Genomic DNA, 12,061 nt, shown 5'->3' with positions numbered 1-12,061 from the left:
ATATGACAGACAGTCCGTATTTTTTGTCTTTCAGCTGTTTCTGATGTTTAGATTAATGTATTTCTGACATTTTAGAATTGAATTTTCAATGATATATGTGTTGTAGCCAGCAGTGAAGCTAAAAAAAAAATGTTTAAAATTTAAAATGTATTTAGTTTCAACCTTCATATATCAAAATATATTGCCAATATAGATAGAATCCAGGATGCATAGTTGCAAAAAGATTAAACTGATTCAGTATGAGAACCAAAAAGCCAAATCCAAACATGGCCTAGACACAATAATATTAGTTAAAAACGGCAATGAAAGTTTTACTATGCTATATTCACTTGAACTGTGAAGTGCATTACCTATTTGTTACAGTTACTATGTAAAGTAAAAAGGTAATAAAAGCATATGCACATACAAGTATTTGATTTTTTTTCAAGTATTTAAAATTCTGGATGCATAGTTGCAAAAAGATGAGGCAAGGGTGTCGAGTTACATTCAAGATATTTTAAGGTACACTGATTTTTTTCTTTTTTTTTCAAGGAAAACAAATTTAAATGCAATTTTGGTGCTCAAAGATAAGTTTTAAGCCACAATCCCCGACCAAAAATCAACTAAACAACAGGACGACATAAAATACATATTCTCAATGCATATAAACTACATATTCTCAATACACTTTAGCCTTTTTATAAGAAGCCCTCTGTGACATTTTTGTTGTAGGCTTTGACATTGTCAGAAACAAGAGCGACACGCAAGTCATTCCAGAAGAGCGGCTGCCCTCGCGGGTTCTTGGGCCACGACAGGACGGACTTCTTGCAGAGCCGCTTCCTCATCTGAAGGTATTTGAACTTGGGGAAGACAAGGTCCAGCAAAACAAGAACGGCAACATCCACTTTCTCATCTAGAAGCCGCTGCTGAACCAGAAGAAAGGCTTGTCGGACAATCCCACTCGCGTGAGTGTAGCCACTAGGGCTGGTCAACACAAACACCGTCTTTCTGCTGCTGTACACCGCCTGGTGGAGGTTCTCTATGCAAGATACTCCAGGCAACCAGTCACGCTCCTCTAGGCAAAGCCGAAAGCGCCATCTCCCCCTGCTCTCCAATCTCGCAATCATCTCCTTGTAGATCCAATCTCTGACAGCCTTGTTACTCGTATCAAAGACCACAAACGCATCGTACTGGTTATCGGCCGTGTTCCCGTTGGCTGGAGTGTGTCCCTTGTGTCCGGTCCATAAAATCTGGATGCAATACCACAGATCCCAGCCGTAGAGATGCTTTAACAGGGGAATGCTGGTCGCGGCCAATGTCAACAATAACGTACAGAGTAAAGCGAATCCCCCAAATATCTCCTGGCAGGAGCGAAGGTCAACCGAGAGGACGTTCACGCCGGCCAATGACTCTGGGTAAGCACAGTGAACCTGTGTGGTGAGGTGTGGGATATCCAGCTCAGTTTCTCTGAGGAATTTGGCAAAGTCGGAGATAATGCAACTACAGATAAAAGGATTGGCGTGCAGGACAAGTTTGCAGGAGGACGCATTATTATTCCCCCCAGCCGCACAGAAAGCATCACCTTTATGAAACGACAAGGGAAGAGCGTGTACGTCAAGGATCTTCAGCTGGTTGTGGTTGAGCATTAGGTGTTTAAGGTGCACTGCCTGACTAAGGAAAACCCTTGGGATTGCAACTAGCCGATTGTGACTTAAGTCCAGGCTTATGAGACGCAGCTCAAAATGGATGTAAGGTAAGAACGAAAGCATGTTTGAGCTGAGGTTCAGGAAACAGAGCTGTTTGAGGACTGAGATGTTTGCCCAGGGAAAATAGCTCAGCATGTTGGAGTCGACGCGGAGCACCTGGAGGCTCGAAGGCAAGTTCACCATCACCTCCGGGGGGAATGATTTCAGATGGTTTTCAGAAATGTCTAAGTGTGTAAGGTTAGTAAGACCTTGGAAGAAATGCGCGTATTGGTTACGCCTAGAGTCCCACATTATGTCCAAACGATTCCCCGAGAACACAAAGTACTTCAGGGAAGTGCTATTGAGAACGTTAGAGATTCGTAAACCGATGTGATTGTTCGCTAGACTCAGTACTTTAAGAGACGACAAGTGTAAAAGGAACGTGAAGCGATGTCCCATTCCCTTCATGACAAAGTGGAATTCGTTATTGCTGAGATCAAGAGCTTTCAGCGTCCCACTAACCTCTCGAAACGCCTTTTCAGAGTACAGGTCGATGCGGTTGTGCGCCATATTAAGGAAAGCTAGTTTGCTTAGACTTGAGAACTGTTGGCCGTTTAAAGATTGGCTGATGTAGTTGTAGGATAGATCTATGCATACCACGTTTTCCATGCCGCTGAAAGTGCTTGCATTCAGCCATGGGATGTTGTTTTGAGACAGGTCAAAAAACAGGCTTTTAGAGCAGATCTGCTTTTTGAAATGCCACATTGAGTAGTAAAAAGGACAGTGATCTCCGTCAGAGCCCTGCTTAGAGTTCAGCTCTGGGACTTCTGGGATTTGCAAGTTGTAATGTTCACGGTCGTGGCGTTTATCAAGGGTTTGGTAATTTGATGTGTCTTCAGAATTGCAGGTTGAGTAACATGGACTGAAAGCAAGCATGTTTTGGGAGAGTCCCACTCTTCTTAACTTCCTCATTTTGCTAATCGAATCAATGCTAATGGAGCAGATGAAGTTCATGCGCAGCTCAAGGGACTCCAGTCTTGGGAGTTTGATCAGATGTGCGAGGCTGTGGTCCGACAGTTCTTTGAAGAATAATCCACTCAGATACAACTCTCTTAAAGCCGTCATCTTCTCTATGGCTGGTGACAGAATCAACTCAGAGAAGGTGTTCAGGGGTTCATAGTTGTAAAGCAGACTGAGGGACACAACATGCTGGAGCTCCTCATAAAAGGTGCCATTCTGTATGGCATAGGCTAGAAAGTTGTCGGATAGATCCAGATCTCGGAGATTGTGTAGCTGCAGGAAGAGATGCCGGGGAAGTGTACGAAGAGAGTTTCCTCGCAGACTTAGACTGATTAGAGAGTCGTTCTGATGCAGAAACGCATCCGGATGCAGATGCAGAGACTGGTTGTCCGGGCATGGGAAACAGGGTTCGGAAGCATGGTCACATCTTTGGCAGTTCCAACCGAGGTTCAGATGTCGCAGATATGTAAGATTGCCAAAAGAGTCTTTGTTAATACGTTCAATCTTGTTCTCTCCCAAATCTAGGCTTTCCAGTGAAAGTGGGAGATGTTGGGGAACAGCGGTCACATTGTTGTAACTAAGGGTAAGGTTCAAAAGCTCAGGAAGATCCTGAAACACACGTGGGTCGATAAAGTAAGACTGATCACACGGGTTGGCGTAGAAACAATTCTTGCTGAGCAGTAGTTGTTTCAGTAGAGGTGTACCGAGAGGTTTGACGATATGAAAGATGTTGTTAAATTCCAGTCCTAAGACCAAAAGCTGCTTTGGCAGAGGAGGAATGCTCTTCAGGCTATTCCCTGCTAACTGGAGCGAAGTCAGGTTTCTGAGTCCGACAAATGCTTCTGGATCAACATTCAGGTTGCATGAAGGCCATCTCTGCTCTTTGAGTTCTGGTACACAGTTCCACATCAAGCTGAGATGCTTGAGATTGGGTAAACCAGAAAATGCATCCCCTTTAATGTAGTGTATATGGTTTAGATTTAAGTTGAGTGATACGGCAGAGAGGGATGTGAACTTGGGGATTTTACCGAGACGTCTGTGCTGGCAGTCGATATTTACGTGTCCGTCCTTGGAAGTGTGACTTTCACATGGATAGAATCCAGGATGCATAGTAGCAAAAAGATGAAACTGATTCAGTATGAGAACCAAAAAGCCAAATCCAAACATGGCCTAGACACATGAGAATAATAATATTAGTTAAAAACAGCAATGAAAGTTTTACTTAGCTATATTCACTTGAACTGTGCATTACCTATTTGTTACAGTTACTATGTAAAGTAAAAAGGTAATAAAAGCATATGCACGTACAAGTATTTGATTTAAAGTTTTTAAAATTCTGGATGTATAGTTGCAAAAAGATGAAGCTGATTCAGTATGAGAAGCAGATACGCCTGTCCAAACATGGCCTAGACACACCAGAACAATAATATTAGAAGAAAACAACTGCAATGCAAGATAAGCTGCATTTACTTTTTACTGTGCTATATTCACTAGAACTACAAAGTGCATTACTAACTTGTTACATATACTACGTAAAGTAAAACGATAATAAAAGCATATGCACATTCAAATATTTTATAGCAAATAAACTAACTTACAATATTTATTCACTGTACTATGTAGGATTTACTTTACTGAGTATTGAATATGTCGTGCTGTAAATTATTTGCTTGCCTTCCCCATCATAAGGAACATATTTAAAACACAGAATATCACTTACCAAAGGTTTGCAATCCAAATCTCACAACTCCACAACACTGTGTATCTTTACATTCACACGGGGAAGCAAAGAAATCAGAAGCGCAGGGTCTGAGTATTTATATTAACAGTGTTCACCTTTTCATGGAAGTGAAAGAAAAGTGTGGAGTAACTGAAAGACACACACACACACACACACACACACACACACACACACACACACACACACACACACACACACACACACACACACACACACACACACACACACACACACACACACACACACACACACAGACACACGCACACTCTGGGAACAGATGTTCAGAAGTGGTGAGGCATGTGATGCAAGAAGGAGTAATATTAGTTATTCTTGGTTTAAAAATAGTTACTGAAATTAAGAGAGAGATTTCCTGACAAATGAAAGGCTTTCGGGGCTTTAGACACAATATGTTTCTCTCTTGCACTAAACCGGATTTCCCCCCCTCTCTTATTGCATGATCATAGCATGAGTTGTTATCTAGCTCTATACAGATATTGATGGCGCACACATACCATACTTGAGAAACTAAATAATCTAATGTGAAAAGAGACCAGCAGGGATGAGGTTTAGAGCACGTCATGGAAAAAGGTTAAAATCAGCCTTACAGAAAGTCATCAGTACATTTTATTGAAAAGAATGCAGCAAGTTCTTTAGTACATATCCCAGAAAGAAACCATATTACAAAAGAACCGGTCAGCTTGGCACAGATATTATTAGCCAATAACTGAACACTAAAGCCATTTTCAAAAGCAGTAAGAATTGTAGTATTTTTCAGATGTAGTGTAAATTAGATTTAATTACTTAAAACATACTTATGGCATTGTATCATTTCCATTTCTTCAAATATCACACAATATGCCTGTGAACCTCGTCAAGTGCTTTTCGCTTCAGTATGAGCGATTTTGATTGAGATCTGAATAAATTCAAGGAAAAAGCAGCAAGAGAATGCCTGAGTTAATGCCTCAGTGTGGCGATGCAGCTGTTATCAATGAGAGAGATGGTCGAATCATGAGTAGAGCTGATTATGGTTTATGTGGAGGAAGTGACATCACAGAGAAAGGTGTTGGATGACCCAGAGAGCGGCGTTTACGAACCCATCCGATTCTGCGTCAACTTTGGACAAAGCGTGATTATTGCCTGGGTACCACAGCAATCTGTGGACACACGAATGTCAAGTCAAGTCTCCTTCATCTATACAGCGCTTTAACAATATAGAGTTTCACAGCAGCTTTACAGTGATAACAGGAGATTACAGTAACAGAGAGTGTTTAGGCTTTACAGCAGTTATTGTAATAAAGTTATTGTCCAGATAAAGTTAGTTTTGATTGATTCACTTCCGTTGCAAAGATCATTACTTATTAACTTAGGGGCCGCTAACACGACACCGCTCTAACAGAAGACAGACACTTTACTGTGTTCCGGCCGTTCATTCACACACAGCAGTGTTTGGAGCTCGAGAACGCAAACTTTACAACAGGTTTAGCAAGATTTGAAACATGATGAAAATGTTATAATCTCCGCGTAAGCTTCAAAACCGAATCTGTGAAAGCGCTTACGGCGTGCACATGTGTATCACGTGTTTAGTCTATAGGTGTGTGTGTTTGAATATAAATGTGTACAGGCGTTGACCTCAACAAATGACTTGTCTGGCCTTAAAAATTAATAATACAGAATTGTTAGTCGCTTCCGTGTATCCATGCGAACTGTAATGACTTTGATATGAATGATTCGCTGTGCTCACCTCACCGGCACCGGCACCGGCAACGCCTTCAGCGCTCGGTAGTACTCAACACCCTGCTTACTGGGAACACGCCTGTCCTGCTCACCCAACATCAGGAGGACTGGGGCTTTCACCTGACGAACAACACACACGCTTGAACGTTACACACGCTTGAACGTTACACACGCATGAACGTTACACATGCATGAACGTTACACACGCTTGAACGTTACACACACATGAATGTTACACACGCATGAACGTTACACACGCATGAACGTTACACACGCATGAGCGTTACACACGCTTGAACGTTACACACACATGAACGTTACACACGCATGAACGTTACACACGCATGAACGTTACACACGCATGAACGTTACACACGCATGAACGTTACACACGCATGAGCGTTACACACGCATGAACGTTACACACGCATGAACGTTACACACGCATGAACGTTACACACGCATGAGCGTTACACACGCTTGAACGTTACACACACATGAACGTTACACACGCATGAACGTTACACACGCATGAACGTTACACACGCATGAACGTTACACACGCATGAACGTTACACACGCTTGAACGTTACACACACATGAGCGTTACACACACATGAACGTTACACACGCATGAACGTTACACACGCATGAACGTTACACACGCATGAACGTTACACACGCATGAACGTTACACACGCATGAACGTTACACACATATGAACGTTACACACGCTTGAACGTTACACACACATGAACGTTACAAACGCATGAACGTTACACACGCATGAACGTTACACACGCATGAGCGTTACACACGCTTGAACGTTACACACACATGAACGTTACACACGCATGAACGTTACACACGCATGAACGTTACACACGCATGAACGCTACACACGCATGAGCGTTACACACACATGAACGTTACACACGCATGAACGTTACACACACATGAACGTTACACACGCATGAACGTTACACACGCATGAACGTTACACACGCATGAACGTTACACACGCATGAACGCTACACACACATGAGCGTTACACACACATGAACGTTACACACGCATGAACGTTACACACAAATGAACGTTACACACGCATGAGCGTTACACACGCATGAGCGTTACACACGCATGAACGTTACACACGCATGAACGTTACACACACATGAACGTTACACACGCTTGAACGTTACACACGCATGAACGTTACACACACATGAACGTTACACACACATGAACGTTACACACGCATGAACGTTACACACGCATGAACGTTACACACGCATGAGCGTTACACACGCATGAACGTTACACACGCTTGAACGTTACACACGCATGAACGTTACACACGCATGAACGTTACACACGCATGAACGTTACACACGCATGAACGTTACACACGCATGAACGTTACACACGCTTGAACGTTACACACGCATGAACGTTACACACGCTTGAACGTTACACACGCATGAACGCTACACACGCATGAACGCTACACACGCATGAACGTTACAAACGCATGAACGTTACACACGCTTGAACGTTACACACGCATGAGCGTTACACACGCTTGAACGCTACACACACATGAACGTTACACACGCTTGAACATTACACACGCATGAACGTTACACACGCTTGAACGTTACACACGCATGAGCGTTACACACGCTTGAACGCTACACACACATGAACGCTACACACGCATGAACGCTACACACGCATGAACGTTACACACGCTTGAACGTTACACACGCATGAACGTTACACACGCTTGAACGTTACACACGCATGAGCGTTACACACGCTTGAACGCTACACACGCATGAACGTTACACACGCATGAACGCTACACACGCATGAACGTTACACACGCTTGAACATTACACACGCATGAACGTTACACACGCTTGAACATTACACACGCATGAACGTTACACACGCTTGAACGCTACACACGCATGAACGCTACACACGCATGAACGTTACACACGCATGAACGTTACACACGCATGAACGCTACACACGCATGAACGTTACACACGCTTGAACGTTACACACGCATGAACGCTACACACGCATGAACGTTACACACGCTTGAACGTTACACACGCATGAACGTTACACACGCTTGAACGTTACACACGCTTGAACGTTACACACGCATGAACGTTACACACGCATGAACGTTACACACGCATGAACGTTACACACGCATGAACGTTACACACACATGAGCGTTACACACACATGAACGTTACACACGCATGAACGTTACACACGCATGAGCGTTACACACGCATGAACGTTACACACGCATGAGCGTTACACACGCATGAACGTTACACACGCATTACACACGCATGAACGTTACACACGCATGAACGTTACACACGCATGAGCGTTACACACGCATGAACGTTACACACACATGAGCGTTACACACACATGAACGTTACACACGCATGAACGTTACACACGCATGAGCGTTACACACGCATGAACGTTACACACGCATGAGCGTTACACACGCATGAACGTTACACACGCATGAGCGTTACACACGCATGAACGTTACACACGCATGAACGTTACACACACATGAGCGTTACACACGCATGAACGTTACACACGCATGAGCGTTACACACGCATGAGCGTTACACACGGATGAGCGTTACACACGCATGAGCGTTACACACGCATGAACGTTACACACGCATGAGCGTTACACACGCATGAACGTTACACACGCATGAACGTTACACACGCATGAGCGTTACACACGCATGAACGTTACACACGCATGAACGTTACACACGCATGAGCGTTACACACGCATGAGCGTTACACACGCATGAGCATTACACACGCATGAACGTTACACACGCATGAACGTTACACACGCATGAACGTTACACACGCATGAGCGTTACACACGCATGAACGTTACACACGCATGAACGTTACACACGCATGAGCGTTACACACGCATGAGCGTTACACACGCATGAACGTTACACACGCATGAACGTTACACACGCATGAGCGTTACACACGCATGAACGTTACACACGCATGAGCGTTACACACGCATGAACGTTACACACGCATGAACGTTACACACGCATGAACGTTACACACACATGAGCGTTACACACACATGAACGTTACACACGCATGAACGTTACACACGCATGAGCGTTACACACGCATGAGCGTTACACACGCATGAGCGTTACACACGCATGAGCGTTACACACGCATGAACGTTACACACGCATGAGCGTTACACACGCATGAACGTTACACACGCATGAACGTTACACACACATGAGCGTTACACACGCATGAACGTTACACACGCATGAGCGTTACACACGCATGAGCGTTACACACGCATGAGCGTTACACACGCATGAGCGTTACACACGCATGAGCGTTACACACGCATGAACGTTACACACGCATGAGCGTTACACACGCATGAACGTTACACACGCATGAACGTTACACACGCATGAGCGTTACACACGCATGAACGTTACACACGCATGAACGTTACACACGCATGAGCGTTACACACGCATGAGCGTTACACACGCATGAGCGTTACACACGCATGAACGTTACACACGCTTGAACGTTACACACGCATGAACGTTACACACGCATGAACGTTACACACGCATGAACGTTACACACGCATGAACGTTACACACGCATGAACGTTACACACGCATGAACGTTACACACGCTTGAACGTTACACGCATGAACGTTACACACGCATGAACGTTACACACACATGAACGTTACACACGCTTGAACGTTACACACGCATGAACGTTACACACGCATGAACGTTACACACGCATGAGCGTTACACACGCATGAGCGTTACACACGCATGAACGTTACACACGCATGAACGTTACACACGCATGAGCGTTACACACGCTTGAACGTTACACACGCATGAACGTTACACACGCATGAGCGTTACACACGCATGAGCGTTACACACGCATGAACGTTACACACGCATGAACGTTACACACGCATGAACGTTACACACGCTTGAACGTTACACACGCATGAACGTTACACACGCATGAACGTTACACACGCATGAGCGTTACACACGCATGAACGTTACACACGCATGAACGTTACACACGCATGAGCGTTACACACGCATGAACGTTACACACACATGAACGTTACACACGCATGAGCGTTACACACGCATGAGCGTTACACACGCATGAGCGTTACACATGCATGAACGTTACACACGCCTGAACGTTACACACGCATGAGCGTTACACACGCATGAGCGTTACACACGCATGAACGTTACACATGCATGAACGTTACACACGCATGAGCGTTACACACGCATGAGCGTTACACACGCATGAGCGTTACACACACATGAGCGTTACACATGCATGAACGTTACACACGCATGAGCGTTACACACGCATGAACGTTACACATGCATGAACGTTACACACGCATGAGCGTTACACACGCATGAGCGTTACACACGCATGAGCGTTACACACGCATGAACGTTACACACGCATGAACGTTACACATGCATGAACGTTACACACGCATGAGCGTTACACACGCATGAGCGTTACACACGCATGAGCGTTACACACACATGAGCGTTACACATGCATGAACGTTACACACGCATGAGCGTTACACACGCATGAACGTTACACACGCATGAACGTTACACACGCATGAACGTTACACACGCATGAGCGTTACACACGCATGAACGTTACACACGCATGAACGTTACACACGCATGAGCGTTACACACGCATGAGCGTTACACACGCATGAGCGTTACACACGCATGAACGTTACACACGCTTGAACGTTACACACGCATGAACGTTACACACGCATGAACGTTACACACGCATGAGCGTTACACACGCTTGAACGTTACACACACATGAACGTTACACACGCATGAACGTTACACACGCATGAACGTTACACACGCATGAACGCTACACACGCATGAGCGTTACACAAACATGAACGTTACACACGCATGAACGTTACACACACATGAACGTTACACACGCATGAACGTTACACACGCATGAACGTTACACACGCATGAACGTTACACACGCATGAACGCTACACACACATGAGCGTTACACACACATGAACGTTACACACGCATGAACGTTACACACAAATGAACGTTACACACGCATGAGCGTTACACACGCATGAGCGTTACACACGCATGAACGTTACACACGCATGAACGTTACACACACATGAACGTTACACACGCTTGAACGTTACACACGCATGAACGTTACACACACATGAACGTTACACACACATGAACGTTACACACGCATGAACGTTACACACGCATGAACGTTACACACGCATGAGCGTTACACACGCATGAACGTTACACACGCTTGAACGTTACACACGCATGAACGTTACACACGCATGAACGTTACACACGCATGAACGTTACACACGCATGAACGTTACACACGCATGAACGTTACACACGCTTGAACGTTACACACGCATGAACGTTACACACGCTTGAACGTTACACACGCATGAACGCTACACACGCATGAACGCTACACACGCATGAACGTTACAAACGCATGAACGTTACACACGCTTGAACGTTACACACGCATGAGCGTTACACACGCTTGAACGCTACACACACATGAACGTTACACACGCTTGAACATTACACACGCATGAACGTTACACACGCTTGAACGTTACACACGCATGAGCGTTACACACGCTTGAACGCTACACACACATGAACGCTACACACGCATGAACGCTACACACGCATGAACG

General features: G+C 44.8%; 2 protein-coding genes across 2 annotated transcripts in view; both read right to left on the bottom strand.

The window, feature by feature from the left end:
- Positions 1-582: 582 nt before the first annotated feature.
- tlr9 (toll-like receptor 9) lies at positions 583-3,915 on the bottom strand. Its single transcript, XM_056240468.1, has one exon. It carries the CDS (start codon positions 3,849-3,851, stop codon positions 678-680), a length of 3,174 nt encoding a protein of 1,057 aa, XP_056096443.1. The 5' UTR covers positions 3,852-3,915; the 3' UTR covers positions 583-677.
- Positions 3,916-5,448: 1,533 nt separating this feature from the next.
- Positions 5,449-12,061, bottom strand: part of LOC130075709 (acylamino-acid-releasing enzyme-like) — a 36,416-nt gene continuing 29,803 nt past the window's right edge. The window contains 2 exon segments of the mRNA XM_056240469.1: positions 5,449-5,579; positions 6,167-6,279. Coding sequence (XP_056096444.1) covers positions 5,474-5,579; positions 6,167-6,279 — 219 coding nt within the window. The 3' untranslated portion in view covers positions 5,449-5,473.

Source organism: Rhinichthys klamathensis, unplaced genomic scaffold, assembly GCF_029890125.1.
Source record: "Rhinichthys klamathensis goyatoka isolate OS25496 unplaced genomic scaffold, OSU_Roscu_1.1 h1tg000599l_1, whole genome shotgun sequence".
NCBI classification, from domain to species: Eukaryota; Metazoa; Chordata; class Actinopteri; order Cypriniformes; family Leuciscidae; genus Rhinichthys; species Rhinichthys klamathensis.
Note: the sequence above shows the minus strand (reverse complement) of the source record. Positions and strands in the feature narration are given on the sequence as shown.